At 42.0% G+C, this 16,469-nt stretch overlaps 1 protein-coding gene across 1 annotated transcript; it reads left to right on the forward strand.

The window, feature by feature from the left end:
• Positions 1-15,327: 15,327 nt before the first annotated feature.
• LOC108800497 (olfactory receptor 6N1-like) lies at positions 15,328-16,041 on the forward strand. The gene has a single exon (XM_018572482.1). It carries the CDS (start codon positions 15,328-15,330, stop codon positions 16,039-16,041), a length of 714 nt encoding a protein of 237 aa, XP_018427984.1.
• Positions 16,042-16,469: the final 428 nt, after the last annotated feature.

A 16,469-nucleotide genomic window follows, 5' to 3' on the forward strand; every position in this document is an offset into this window, starting at 1 on the left:
CTACATCGATGACATTTTTGTCATCTGGCAGGGTGAGACAGCCACTTTCCATGTCTTCACCAAATTTCTGAACTCCATTTTTCCAGGGATTATTTTTAACACTGAATTCAGCAATTACCACATCACCTTTCTTGATGTGCTGATCAACATATCTGATGGTCAGCTGCACACGACCCTATTCAGCAAACCCACTGACCTCAACACGATCCTACATTACCGAAGCTCCCACCCCCGACACCTACTGGACAATCTACCCATATCCCAATTAATGTGGGTTCTGCGTATTTGTTCAGACAAGGACGCAAGCCATGTATAGTAAGTTCCGGCAACGGGGTTACCCAGTGACCATATTGGACCATGCCCTTGACCAAGCCATTACCAAGATGTCCTCCACAACGAAGAAGGACAAACCTTCAGTGGATAGGATTCCATTTATTCAGAAATTCAACGGTGCCTCACGCCTAATACATAGGTCCACCACCAAAAATCTGAACATTCTTCAAGCCGACAGAAGTTTAGCCACACAGCTTAAGACGGCACCACTGCAGGTATACCGCCGCAGTAGAAACCTGAGAGACCATTTGGTCCAGGCTGATCCCAGACACAAGTACTTGCGCACGCCCACTAGGATTTCACAACGCACAGGCTGCTACAAGTGTTACAACTGTAACATTTGCAGCGCGCTTATCGTTGGAGATACGTTCTCGCATCCACACAGTGGCAAACGATACCTCATCAGGGGCTATCTAAACTGCATCACAGAAGCATGTGTCTACCTACTTAAGTGTCCATGTGGCCTTGTCTACGGGCAAGACCATGGGACGCCGTTCAAGCGACGGTTTCAAAAACATTGCAGCGATATTAGAATTGCGATCACCAACACCACAACCAGTGAAACTCCAGATCTGAACAAACCGGTGGCTGTCCACTTTGCCAATCTTCGACACCAGACCCACGAGTTACGTGGGATGGTTATCGAACATGTGGAACCATGATAGGTATCTTCTCCAACGAGAAGCCTACTGGATCCACACACTGGATACCATCATACCCAGGGGCCTCAACACAAGCCTCACACTGACGTGCTTCCTACCAGATCGCTAACGCAAACTCACCAGGGCATGGCGTACCATAAGGTTGAATGTGTTTTTTCTTGTTTTTTCCCCCCTTGGGTGGCCCCACCGCCACAGCTGGGGCCGGATGACCTAGCACTCTTTTTTTGCCTTGATCCCATCTAATTTCCCGCCTATATGTCGCTCCACTCCCTATTATGTACCGCATACGTGTCTATGCGTGTCCATGCGTTCTGCCCTATTGAACCATGTATGTGTCTTATGATGCTCTGACCATTTATTACTTATGGTTTATCATGCATATGTCATGCGCTGTCCTGACTATGGAGATGCTTCACTCTCAATTGTTTCCTTCACTGTTACCATATACACGTTGCTCCAGCCAGGAGAAATGCTTATGTCTGACCATACATGTTAACATACTTCTTGCGACCACTTTTGTACCATGCATAAACTGTTTCTGTACCGTTTTTGCACCATGCATATAATGCTTAAGCACCTGTGACCCAGGCCCCTGCAGGGAGCTGTCCTGCCAGGTTACCTCCACACATGTACAGTGTGATGATTTGCATGTCTCCCATATGTGCCGGCCACTCCTTGCCTTACATATGTCTGCCTATCATCACCACCCCATGCCCTGCTTTTAATGCCACACACTCTCCTGGTGCCCTAGCCCTTATTGCGAGCGGAACCGTATTTAGAGTTGAGACTGCAGGGGCGTGACAGCGGCGTCCGACCGCTGCTATGGCTACCGATGACGCGGCCGGCACCACGCACCCCTAGACGCACTCGGCCTATCACCGCAAGATACGAGCCCGATGACAAACCATGGGTGCGGCCTGAATATGACGAGCTCCAGCTCTCTAGCGGCCGGCCACGCCCCCCGATTTACCGACCTGTGTCCCTGGAACAGCTGCTTTACAGCCGTTACACAGACACAGATCCCCAGCAGCAGCACGGCACATTATTTGATTTCCCAGACACTGCATCACTCCATCTCTGGCTGAATTCATATAATACACCTTATAACTATGTTTTGAGCGACCCTCACATGTATACAGTAACTACTGTAATTTGAATTCCGGCGGGAAATGATGTCATAGGATCACTTTTGGGCATTGGGATTGGTCTTTTCACATACAAGGATGTGTATAAATACTTGTCCATATCTGCTTGTAATTCTCACTTGTTCTGCTTGATGAAGGGGATCCTGTGTGACCCCGAAACGTTGCAATAAGTGTGTTATTGCATGTAACGTCAATAAAGGGACGTTATTCTACTTTTGGAGTGCCGGTGTCCATGATTTCTTATATTCTATTTTGACGGTGGCCATCCGTCGACTACTGATGCACCCAACCTATCATCACGGATTAGCGGTAAGGAGTGCAATGGGTACACGGATTGTTACAAAGTAATATGTGTCCCCAGTTATATGCAAACACTGGAGTGATCAGCTGATCACTCCAGTGTTTGTCCTTCACACAGAGGATCGGTAAATATCACAGATATTTACCAATCCTCCACTCAACCACGCACACAGCTGCTGTCATCCTGAAACTGACAGGATGACAGTGTCTCTCCTCTCTCCTCCCCACTCGGCTGTAGCTCCTCTCTGCACATCGCTGGATGACAGCGCTCCCCATCCCGCCAGCTTCAGGTGTCATTTTCTCTTTGGATGCCCGTTGCCTCAGCCCATACAGGCGGGGGAGAGCAGTGGCGATCCGAGGAGAATCATATCATGGAGAGGGCAGAAGAGGCTGCAGATGCCAGTGCCGGAGGGGGAAGGGCACCCAGATTTTTAGTTAATAGCTAAAGCGACCATGAGCTTATAGCACAAGGAAGAAAGCCACCAACGTAAGGCCTACTGGCGTGGTTAGTTAGAAACAGTTGTGTTCCGCCACACGTCTTACGTCGGTGGCAGGGAAAGGGTTAAAGAGCTCCAGGTAAAAGTGTTATTAACCCTTGCAGTGAGGCTACCCCCACACTGCAAGGGTTAAATACTAATTTCTGTCTAGGTGCTAAAAACAAAAGTTATGCTCACCTGAATCGGCTGTCTGCTTCTCCAGTCATGAAGCCTCTCTCCTCCTACACTGCAACACTGGAATGTTCCTCAGCGTCCTCATGTCTATACACTGTGTATAGAATGTGATGATTTATTCGACATTAGACCGTTGGAGTGGAAGCTCTAGGGACTGGTCTAAGAGCAAGCCAGCTCGGTGGATCAGGTGAGTACAACTTGTTGCCTACATATTCTTGCGTGTCCTTGCGTTTCACTAATCTACTAACTGACACATCAGTCTGTATGTCACAACACAAAGCTCAACCTTTAAAAAACTCAGCTCATGAGCCCGTGCACCTTCCCTCAACATTTCCCTTGAGATTGATAACACAACTATCCAACCCTTCCCCATGCCAAGGTGCTAGATGTCATCCTTGACTCGGACCTCACCTTTCTTCCCCACATGCAATCACTATCCAAATCCTGCCACCTTCACCTTCGTAACATCTCCCAAACACGCCCCTACGTCACCAATGAAACTGCAAATCCCTGCACTGGCTTCCAATCGCCCAAAGGATAACATTCAAAATATTAACCATCACTTATAAAGCCATCCACAACGCTGCCCCCGGATAGATCTCAAACCTTGTCTCAAAATATCACCCTAACCGTCCCCTCCGCTCCTCCCGAGACCTCTTGCTTTCCAGCTCCCTTGTCAACTCCTCCCATGCTCGCCTCCAGGACTTCTCTAGAGTCTCTCCCCTCCTCTGGAACTCTTTACCCCAACCTGTCCGTCAATCTCCCACCTTGCTTGCCTTTAGGCATTCCCTAAAGACTCATTTCTTCAGGGAATATTCAAAAAACCAAGAAAGGGCGCAGAGAACACTGGCTAGTTAACAAAGTAGTGATGAAAAAACCTCTTCATGTATCACTTGCCCCTCCCTTTTAGATTGAAAGCGCTCATGGGCAGGGCCCTCCTTACAATCTTGTCTTGAATTGTTTTGTGATTGTAATGTCTTACTTATACTGTAAAGTGCTGCACAAATGGTTGGCGCTATATAAATCCTGTATAAAAATAATAATAATAGTAATACTAATAATAATAATATTCTAGAGCCTGTTTATTGTCCATTTGTTGTTGCCAGTTTTGTTTTCTCTTTATTGTAGCAATTGCCAGTTTCTTTCCAGCATCTTGTGATGATTATGCATTTGTTGCCCATATCACGATTGTCCCATTTCTTGCTCGCATATTATAACAATTGCCTTATTTTCATCAATATTTCACTTGCAACTTACTATATGCAGCCAATAGGTATGATAATTTGGCAACGTAAAAAAAAAGTAGACAAATATAATCAGCCCCCCGTATCCCTAGTCACAACCCGTTTAATCATCTTTTTACAGGTGCATTTACTTGCAAGACAGGATTCACACTAGTGTAGAATCATTACTGGTGACATATGCTGGCTAGCTCAGTAAGACAGTAGAGACAGCAATAATAATGTGAAACCACTGAAACAATATCAATCAATCAATCAGATTTGAATTTATATTGTTAAGCCCATTGAAAGATCTATTCTGACTGGTTGCTATAGAACTTTACACATTTTTCTTTCTCAAATCTAATTGCCAAAAAGCAGATATTCACAGCAATCAATCAAGAGACACTTTAGTCAGTGAAGTGAAATGTATTTCTGATTGCTATAGGTTACTGCACTGGTTGCTTGGGGCTATTGCTCTTCCTACAAAGTCATTAGACAACACTGATGAAAGAATGTGTAGACCAGAGTGTGATTAAAATCCCTCAGCCGATTGTCGGCTTTCATGTAGAAAGTCCCCACACTTGCACCCCCCAACCATGATTCTTGAGTTTCACTGCCCCTCCTGTGGGCTCAGGTCCAGCATGGCAGATGTCAACTGATAGAGAAGACCAGCGAACATTAATTTGTTGATCTCTTCACCGCTTATTGAACCTGGACACAGCATGATTTTGTGACTTCCAGGATCTGAGCTGTCATTCCCCAGCCACATAGGCTGGAGAGGAAGCTGATCAAGCACTATCTGTGAATGCATTCTAAAAAATGCTAGTTGCCTGACTATCATGCTAATCCTATGGCGTTAATACATCAACCAAATATTTAAATGAGGAGCTTTGACAGCATTCATTGGCTGCATGCATGTTTCCTGCCAGTAAAGAGTATTACAAGAGGTTGGCAATGATAGCATTTGTATTTCTCAACAGCACGTTTTCTTCAACCTTATAAGCAACCATGGCCACTTTCTTACCAGGATATCATGTAAAAAGTCAAAAGTAACATTAAAGTGTATGTAAACTTAAGAATAAAAACGTAATATACAGCGGCTTATGAATCCTTAGATGGTGGTAGTGTAATTAATTTTCTTCTTTCAGGGATTTTTTCCCACCGTTTCTCACCTAGTAATCCTGCCATTGACACTTCCTTTCCTAGGGTTACATTGCTCACTCGCTTTACTGGATTTACGGAGCCAGCAGCATTGTCACCCTTGGATGAGACTACATAACATCTCCCCCTCTCTGCTATAACACAGGGATGAGGTGTTCTGTAGTTCTGTAGTCTAAAGAGATAACTGAGAACAATACTAATTGATAACAAGCAGTACAGGCAGAGAGCACAGTATGTTATCAGCTCACTAGATTTTTCATAGGATGAACCGATATCTTTGGCATCTCAGAATAGTATGAAGAAAGCCTGAAGATAACAGGAATCCATGCAAATAATTATTAATCAATGGGTATTCAATTCTATAAAAACAAAGGAAATTTATTGGTGGGGCTAGGTCGGTGGTGTTATTTAAAGGGACCATGTGAGTCAAAGGATTTTTTCACTTTTATCTTAAAAATAGGTCATTATAAAATTTGGTGACTATTCCACAAAAACTGGCACAATAAGTCAGTCCACGAAGAAGACAGTTAGAAATGGCAGACTTACAGGTGCTTGAAGGCCTAAGGAGTGCTTTAGGCAGGGTCCCTTCAATGACAAAAAGTAGCCCAGATAGGATACTATGCTGGCGGGTATGCAAAGAGATGCACGGTGCCCGGGCCAAGGGTCTGGTGGGGAATTTTAGGGGGGACCACATGCCTTGTTTTCCCATTTTTGGGGGGTGGGGACCACATGCCTTGTTTTCCCATTTTTGGGGGGTGGGGTTCCTCCTTAAAATTCTTACCAGACCTAAAAGGGCCTGGTATGAGTTTTGGGGAACACAATGCATTTTTTCTGGTTTTTTTTTTTTTAAATAGGGGTCCCTCCTAACATTCCTACAGACCTAAAGGGTCTGGAATTTTTTTTCTCTTCTTTAAATGTTTTTATTATTTTCTTAACTTTTTTTAATGTTTCTTTTTTTAAATAAAAAAAAAAAAAATTGATTCTGCTCATTACCTCGGAGGAAGCAACCAAAATAGTTGAGCCGAATGCTGCTATTCACTCACTGCCTTTTGGCTCCTATGAGAATCCAAAACATTCTAAGTGTCCAGAAGTTATGTGCCAGCCCTCTAACTATAAAAAAAAAACAGTAGCACTTAGTAAATGTATGTGGGTGGAAAGATGACAGTGTGTGATTAGGGAACACACACATAACAAAAATGATCTGACAAATGTAATCTAAGCAAGACTGATTGAAAGATATGGCAAAATGTGTGAGGACATGATTTGTGATTTGCATGAGGCAGATATCAAGGCAGAGTAGACCCTAGAGATACATTGAGCAGAGGAGATGAAACATAAATATAAATATACATAGAAGTATAAAGTATAAATAGAAATTTACATAGCATGTAAATTTACATACATACAATTTGAAAATGTGATAAAAATGTTTAAAGGAAAATTTTGGTAAAAAAGTGAACCTGACAAAAAATGAGAGGCAGTGCATTCCGGTCCGATTCTGGCCGGAACACACTGCCTCGCATTGCAGTCGGCTCACTTTTTTGTCGGGCTGGAGGGGGCATGGCAACGCTGCACGGGATCCCAAGGCACGTTGTGCCTGCAGTGCGGTCCGGTGCAATCAAAATGCTGCAAGCACTATTTTGATCGCTCCGCAGCGGAACACACTGCAGGCACGATGTGCCTTGCGATCCTATGCGGGCAATCGCATTGCTTATGGTGTGAACTAACCCTAGGTCACCAGTCCCCATGGGGATTCCCGTCTCCCCTCTCCATTCCTCCAGCACTGACTGGAGGGACAGATGGGGGAGGAGCAAGCACAGCTGGTTCTGCCTCTGGTGAATGAGAGGATCCTGACAATATTGTCGGGATCCTCCCTAGCTGCAGCGCGGCTCTACACTGTCAGCATGTAGCAGGCAGTAGCCTGCTATATGCTGAGTTTTCAGTCACAGAAGCAGTAGTAAATTCTGTTTCCTGCACATGTTGTATTAAAGGAATATGAATAAAGATGATATTCCAAAGCAGAATGGTGTGTGGACAGCATATCTTCTAGATTGTTTACTGTGGCGCCATCCACCAGTTGTTCCAGCACTCGTTGGATCCTGCGGTATAACGTGAACGCAAAATTTCCCGTTTCAACAGCACAAAGGGAGGTGCTATTCTCTATTGTGGACAGCCTCACAAAACAGGTAGCTGTGATACCAGTTCCCCAGCAGAAACAATTAATGGGAATGTATTCCCCATTGTTTCTTGTCTTAAAGGAGACAGGTGAATGAAGGCCAGGAAAAGTCTTGAGATATCTGAACAAATTTATCAGGAAGGACCATTTCAAATGGAGTCTCTTCAGACCATCCTACAGGCAATACAGCCAGAGGACTGGCTTCTTCCATAGACTTAAAATATGCTTATTTCCATATTCCAATTCATCCAGATTTTCAGCAATTTCTATGTGCCATGCGCATTACCAATTTGTCTGCCTTTCCTTCAGCCTCACCACTTCACCTCAAGTGTTTTCCAAGGTCCTGTTAGCCTTAATTGCCCTTCTGAGAGAAAAGGCCATACGCATTTAGCATTATCTGGACGACATCCTGTTATTGAACCAGAACCCCGGACACCCTGAGGGCACATCTACAGTTAGTCCGACAGATGCTTGAGAAATTTGGCTGGTTAATCAACATGTCCAAAAGCCAGCTCATCCCTTCACAAGATCTCACCTACCTTGGGTCATGAATAAATACCGTCCAGAACTGCATTTCTCTTCTGGCAGAAATGACCCCTGCGATGCTAGAAAAAATGGACAAGGCATGCTTAGCCCGACTTCTGGAGGCCTCCCAATGTCTACAGATTGTGGAAACTATGATGTCCACTATCCCCATGGTCAAGTGGGCACAGTGGAGAGCGTGTCCTTTTCAGCACAGATTTCTGCAGCAATGGGGGTCAGAGAAGCTAGACCGGACGATTCTTGTCAGTCCATCCATGCGAATGAGTCCGCAGTGGTGGAGGCTTCTGGAATCTTCTGAATTGCCATTCACTGGTGCCAATCCAATGGACAGTGGTGACTACGGATGCCAGCCAGGAGGGCTGGGGGGCAATTTGTCTGGGCAGGTAAGCTCAGGGACTATGGCATTTTTCATCAAGGAAGGTGGTATCCAACATCCTGGAGTTAAGAGCAGCTTGGCAAGCTCTTTTAACCTCCTTCAGAGAAACTGTTTTTGAAGATGTACAGTACCACAGCTGTGGCGTACATCAAAAAACAAGGGGGCACATGCAGTCGGTCTCTAATCAAGGAAATCCCCAAGAGTTTGCATCTAAAAGTATCTTTTGAACGGTGGATCTTAGAGTTAGTGACTTACTGGACTTTTTTCAGAAGGGCATAGACATGGGGCTTGGTTTGAGTTCCCTCAAAGGACAAGTCTCTGAAATTTCAGCCTTCAATAAGATTCAATGAGCCTCAAATGAGTTGATGGCACAATTCTTCAAAGCTGTCATAAGATTGAGGCTACCAAGAAAGTGACTATTTCCCAAGTGGGATTTATTATTATGGTTTGACTGTTTAGCCTCTGCTTTGTTTGTGAAGTATGTCTTGTGAACCTCACGATAAACACATCATTCTTGGTGGTGATCACCTCAGCAAAAAGTGTCAGAGTCTGGAGGCTGAGGGAGCGAAATAACCATTTACTACCTTCTTCCCAGATAGAGTGGTGTGGGTGCCCATATTTCGTTTCACAGAATAAGTCTCCTCGTCCTTTCACATCAAACAGGAAATTGGCCTACCATCTTTCAGGATGGCAGAAGAGTCAGCTAAGTCGTCTTGATGTCAGAAAAGTTCTACAAACATACATCCAAACTACAAAGTATTTCAGAGAGTCAGATCACCTTTTTGTAATTCCTGCGGGTGCCAGGAAGGGTAACAAGGCCTCAAGCAGGGTTATTGCAGCCTGAAGGGTGAAGGTGATCTCGATGGCGTACAAAACCTAGGAGTTGGCAGTACCAGAAAGGATTACAGCGCACTCTAAACACAGTATGTCTACCTCTTGGGCGGCAGCTAAGGGAGCTTCTCACGTGGTTTTCGGTTTACACCTTCATTTCACATTATTGTATAGAACCAGCTGTTCTGACAACAGAAAAGTTTGGTCAAGCAGTAATTGATTCTGTATCGACTTTAGATTAAAGTTGTACAGCATCCCTCCCTGTGTTGCTGGTTATTTCCCGTTCGTATGCTGACATGGAGCAGCAAGGAAAACAGGAAAATTGTTATCATATTTACTATAATTTTCCTTTCCTGACATGCTCCATGGCAGCATATGATTCCACCCATTCAGAGTAGCTAGTCAGTGTGGGACTGAAAAATGAATGAATTAATGGTCCTATTGGGATAGAGGAGGCGGGGATTAACCCATTCGTATGCTGCCATGGAGCATGTCAGGAAAGGAAAATTACGTTAAGTATAACAATTTTCTCTCTATCACGCCATAAGAATCCGTTCCCACTTTACCTGTGCTGTCATTTTTCTCCTCCCTAATTTCATTCTGACATGGTGCCTTAATAGGTACATATTAACAGCTCAATCAGCTACAGTGCCGTATTGTGATATTTCCAATCTGTGGACATAAATTGCATACACTGATCTTTGCAGGTAGCTTTATTTTATTTCCCCCACTTTGTTAGGTACATTCTAAAGACTCAATGTGTTGTTTTTTTTAACCAACATCATATTCCCTTTCAGATCACTTTTTATTTCTTCATACGCTGAAAGGAACTTAGGGGTCTATTCACAAAGCTGCCGTAGGCAGCCAAGTGATTAACCGACCCGAAGTGAAGTGAGCCGAACGCTGAAATCATCCGTACACCGACTAAAATCAGCCATTAATCGGCTTGCTGTGGCTGGCTTTGGGTCGGCCAAACATGCTCAGCATGTGTGGCCAGGCGGTTCTGCTGCCGTTTGAATAAAAAAAACCCCACCATATTAATACATAGCTAGATTCCTATTGGCTATTTCACTTTGCAGTAGCCAATAGCAAACTAGCTATTGCACCTGCCCTCTGCTGCTGTCACTCACTATAAGGAGACCTGATGGAGAACTTCAGGTTCCCTCTGCTGATTTACAGCAGCAGTGGGCGGGTGCAATAGCTAGTTTGCTATTGGCTATTACAAATTGAAATAGCCAATAGGAATCTAGCTTTGCATTCCTATGCTGTTTTTTTAATTATTTTTCTGACGGCAGCAAACAGCTCCGATATCAGAAGAAAAAAAACAGACAACAGAGCAGGGAAAGGTTTACTCTGCTCGATCAAGAAGAGTAAAACTTTCCGGGAAAAAGTGTTTCTCTCCCGGGCGGCCGGGAGCCGTTATCTAATAGCGGGAGACTCCCGGAGCGTCTGGGAGAGTTGGGCAGTTGGTGAGGGTGCTCTCCGCACACCTTACAGCAGTCCCAGCCAGTAAAAACGATGGTGCTTGCAGTAACTGCCACGGATGGCACCGTGCAAAATACGGAAATAAAGGAACAGGTCACCAGCACTCAATTTAAATAGATATGTCCTTTTTAATGGACAATTGTGTCACAGTAATCAACAAAGCCGAAGTTCCGTCTTCAAAGCAGTAAAATGTGGGAGAGTTGGGCAGACGCTGATCTGTCTCTGCAAGTGGCCGGAGCCAGCCGTGAGATGGCTCCGCCCAGCAGTCAGTAACAGGCTGTCGGCCGGCGAATGGCTGGCCTTTCGGCCAACTTTGGCTTTCACCTCGGTTCGACTGAGCCCCTCAGACAACTTCAGGGGCTGTAGGGCTATAGTGAATAGCCCGTACAATAGCCCTTCGGTTCTACTGAACCGAAAGGGGCCTGGGCTCAAACCTTTTACTTTATTTAAAATTACACAAAACTCAGGAGTTAAACCCTAAAAATGCATTTAAATATCTTAACTATTAACAAAAATGTATCTTATTTGTGTATCACTCAGCTGTAGATACTCAATTATCCCTGAATTGGTGCTGACACTGTCCTTCCATCTGAAGGGTAGCTACTTTTGTTTCCTATGGACCTTGTGGGGGGATTTATCAAAACGGGAGCAGACAGAATCTGGAGCAGTTGTCCATGGCAAACAATCAACATCTCTCCTCAGTTTGCTCAGGTAAGATTTGAAAATGAGACAGAAAGGTTGATTGGTTGTAGTGCAAATCTGCTCCAGTTTTGATAAATTCCCCCCAGTAAGTAAAAAGAAAACTCACACAGTAGGGGGGGTTCCCCAGTTGTTACCAGAATAGTTGTCCCAAGTGCAATATTTATTTTGACCTTACGTTTTGGGGACTGCTTCAAAATGTTGGATTCCCCCTCATGTTTATCCTTAGTAACAATGGCCACACGTACAAATGGAAGAGACCCAGTGGAGACACAGACTGAAACTTCATTTGGAAAAAGTACAAATGGGGGCACCACCACAGTTTGATATAGTCCAAAATTTTGGCTTATAGGAAAGGGCCAATATGCTAAAACATCCAATGCATTTTGGGGGCTCACTAAATAATAAAAAGAAAAAATGCATTCCAATGACTATGCCTTTTTGAGAACTATAGTAAATGTGTATGACTAATAATAAATAAAACCCAATTAATAATATATATATTCATATTTTATTTAAAACACATACTTACAATATTTTATACTCTAATAATTTAATTTTCATCTATGGCTTGCGGGGATTATCACAGAGCCACAATTCATAGATATAATATATGTATTTATATTTACAAATTAGACATTACTGTAATACATGTATACACTTATTTATTTAGGTCTTTTTTTTCTTTTTAGTTGTCTGTAGGGCATATCTCTCTGCAAAAATTAATTTAATAGGCATTACCTAAGTTCACATTAGGGAAAACATTTAGTCACTGATGGCCTTCTTAGGAAGATTTACCTATTAAATGTGATAAACAGAAGATGAGCTCCATTAATAGAAATAATTTCCCTTTGTGAGACATTATAGGACAGTGGTATATAAGTGAACAATCTCTAACATTACTAGGACTGACATTCAGCATCTTTATGTGGCTGGTTGTGTATCATCTCTTTTGTCTATAAACAGGTCTACATTTGTTTACTTTTTATACAAAAAGGAGAGATATCGCCTGTATAATTATGCCAATTGCTTTTGTTATAGTTATTATTCATTTATGTTAGAGTAGTACTAGTGTTTTTCTCTGCTTTATAGGAACCTGTTTTCACTATTGTATTATAAATTCTTTATCCACCTTCATCTTTATCAATATGCATACAGGTTACAACACTCTTTAAGACATAGAACATGCTACTTACATCCTATGTTTCTGAATTATACAAAATACTTTAAATACCTTATGCCAAGAATTTGAACAGTATCTAACCAAAAATAAACTTCTAGAGAAAATAAACAGGGTAATTTGAATTTACGTATGTAATCATAAAAATAAAATGTGCCATCAAAAATAGTGGACTGCAAACATTCACCATTAATCTGACATTGTTCTTACAATCCTGCTTGCCAAATATGTTATTCAGACCATTTCATTACAATAAATACACTGCATGACCAAAAAAAGTCACTACCTGGATTTAGCTGAGCAAATAGGAAAGAGCTATAGCGGTTGCTTCAATTGGACAGGTCTAGGTTCAGCAATGTAATGTGCCCCAAAAATGAGGTCAGATTCCTGAATATACAGAATGACACGGGCATATTCTAAGATGACAATGCCAGGATTCGTCAGGCTCAGATTGTGAAAAGAGTGGTTCAGAGCATGAGACATATTTTTTACATATGGATTGGCCACCACATAGTCCAAACCTTAACCCCAGTGAGAATCTTTGGAATGTGCTGGAGAATACTTTACTCAGTGTTCAGACTCTCCCATCATCACTACAAGAGCTTGGTAAAAAATGAATGCAACTCCGGACGGAATTAAAAGTTGTGACATTGTATAAGCTTAATCAATACTAAAGGTGGTACAATGCAATATTTGTGACTTTTTTGGACAGGTAGGGTATGAATCATTTAATTTATTTATAACAATGCAAACTCTTAAGTAGCAACCTTAATAACAAACCCAGCAAAACCATATTTCTTCTGCTTGAGAAGAGAGAAGTATTGAGCCACATAGTCACCACTTTAGTGCTATAAGAAAGTCTCACAAGTACAGGAGCTTGTCCTGGTGCTATCAAAGACAGCTTTTAGAAAGTCATTGGGGTTGATTTTCTAAATGCAAATAGGCTGTTCACTTTACAAAGGAATTTGCACATCACAGCGGAAGTATACCTTAGCTTGGTGAATGTGGTGCAATTTCACTTTGTAAAGAATACCAGTCATGTGCAAAGCAAATAAAAAGAAATTGTATTTTTGCTTGCATGTCACTTGGTTGATGGAAGTCAGGACAACTTTACCTCATTCATTAAGGGCCCGTTCACACCAGTTGCACCAGTTGCAGTTGGCATGGCAAATCCCGTGCAGGCGATCGCATTGCAGTCGGAGGGCGTGGCTATGGTGCCATTCACATCAATAGCCCGCCATGCCCCCTCTTGCCTGGCAAAAAAGTGAGCCAGCCCCAATGCGATGCAGTGCGTTCTGGCCAGAATGCACTGCATCTGGTGTGAACGTACCCTAAAGTAAGAGGAAACTTCCCTTACAAAGTCTCTTGCATGAAGTGCATGAAGTGAACAGCCTATTCACCTTTAGTAAATCAAGCCCATCGGCTCAGTACACCATGTTTTAGTACTTTCATTTTAACTGCATTAGCCCTCATCAAGATAAAAAGTAGATTTTGGTTTTCTTAAGGTTTGCATAGCTGCTAATCACAATTACAAACAATAAATGTGGACTGCATATTTATTCCCATGTTCATAAAAAAAAAAAAATCAATTTGCCATGTATAACTGCTATACAAGTCATTTTGCAACTGAAAGCTATTGAAAACTTGCTTTGCATTTCAGTATGCAGTCAGATGTTATCTTATAAAAAAATAAATAGAAGGTATTTTTTCTCTTCTTCATAATCATATTCTTTTTATGCAAAATTCAAATACCCCACAAATGTGATTGGGAAACTTTTTTGAATTATTTTCAGAAGTCTGCACAAAAAAACTTTCCATGCAAAAGGATGCCAGATAACTATTCTTTCCAACACTAAGCAAGATCAGGTGGTTATATAACAGACAGACCATGTTACTAAGTAGTGTGTTCTAGAGATTGCAGGTAAGGTATACATCAAGATTTTCAGGACATGTAAGTATCTGGAAAAAATATTTGTTCAAATTCTTGCAAAGTTTAAGTTTTACTGATCATATGTAAAGTGGAACTAAACTCAGAAAATCAACATTTTCTACTCTATATGATAGGGAATTTCTTGAAATGTTTATTATGCCTAAGGAGTACCCTGAAAATATACCCATTGTCTGGAATGTCTGGAGTTCCTTGTATTTTAGTGTGCCTCGGTAGTGCTGTAGTTTGTGTTTTGTAGATTTGCAGATTGCAGGCCTATAGATTTGACTTATTATGGGTTCTAAAGTTTTTAGTAAAATGTGCAAAGTTTGCTATTCCAGCATTTTATTTTGTTGCTAAATAAGGACCTGACATTTTTCTTACAGGTATTTATCTTAATGAATGGTAGAAATGAACAAGACTTTTGTAAATTATTTTATTTTTTTGGCATTTTCTGATTTGCATCAACTACAGCACCTATTATTCTTTATTTTTTTATTCACCTATGTTACATGTATTCTGGGTAACATCTCCATCATTGCTCTCGTTACCATTAGTTCTTCACTTCAAACTCCTATGTACTTCTTTATTAGCATATTCTCTGTTGCAGAAGTTATGTTTGCTTCGGCCACAGTTCCAAAACTATTAGCTAATCTAGTAGCTGCAAATAATATGATTTCTTTCAGTGGATGCTTTACCCAAATGTATGTCTTTATCTCTTTGGGTGTGACTGAATGCTATCTTCTTGCTGTAATGGTCTTTGATCGACATCTAGCTATCAACAATCCTTTACGTTATTCAACCTTAATGACCCATGTTTCTTGTACTGGGTTAGCCATTTTTCCATGGATTATTGGATTTGGTACTGTTTTAATCCCCACCATCTCCACGGCACATTTGGAATTCTGTGGTCCTAATGTAATCGACCACTTTTTTTGTGATTTTGCTCCTCTGCAAAAGTTGGCATGTTCAGATCCCTTCATCAGCATCCTGTCTATAATTGTTGCAGCTGTATTTAATGTTGTTGTACCTTTTCTTATAATCATAGGATTATACATCCGTATCATCACAACTATTTCAAAGATTCGGAGTAATGAGGGGAAGCGAAAAGCTTTTTCTACTTGCACATCTCATCTAATTGTAGCTAGCCTCTTTTTTGGAACAGCCATCATTGTGTATGTCAATCCAAAAGGAACTAATTATGATAAATACCTTGCATTCATGTACACAGCATTCACACCTATGATTAACCCTTTCATATACACCTTGCGAAACAGAGATGTAAAGAAAGTCTTTATGAAACATCTTCTTAAAGCAGCTCTATTGTAAACTGATGATGCTTTTAAAAATACTGTAAAAACCTCTTAATACAGTACACTTTATAATATTAGAGAGAATATTATACATTTCACCCCTCCCAAACCCCAAACCAAACATGGGTGGGTTGAGATCATTGAGGACACTGGTACCCTCAGCGATACTGAAGAATCAGAGTCCTCTGTTGTAGGCAATTTGTGGTGAATGAGTTCTTTAATTCTGAAATGCCTGCGCAAGGACCCCAGGATTTAGACTATGAAGGAGAGGGACAATTAATGGTTGGCCACCCTTTTGAACCCATGATATCAGGAGAAAATGGCAGATCTCATGCTCCAATTCCAGAGGGAGCAAAAAATATGCCACAGAAGAACCTCTCAGCTGTGTTTATAGATAGTGGCAGAACCCTCTCTCATGCCCAATATGTCTCCAATCCTCAGATT

The sequence above is a fragment of the Nanorana parkeri genome, unplaced genomic scaffold (assembly GCF_000935625.1).
Source record: "Nanorana parkeri isolate BGI_ZX_2015 unplaced genomic scaffold, ASM93562v1 scaffold2046, whole genome shotgun sequence".
NCBI lineage: Eukaryota > Metazoa > Chordata > Amphibia > Anura > Dicroglossidae > Nanorana > Nanorana parkeri.

Coding starts and splice junctions, on each gene's coding strand:
- LOC108800497 (XM_018572482.1), top strand. CDS start 15,328: ATGTTTGCTTCGGCCACAGTTCCAAAACTATTAGCTAATCTAGTAGCT.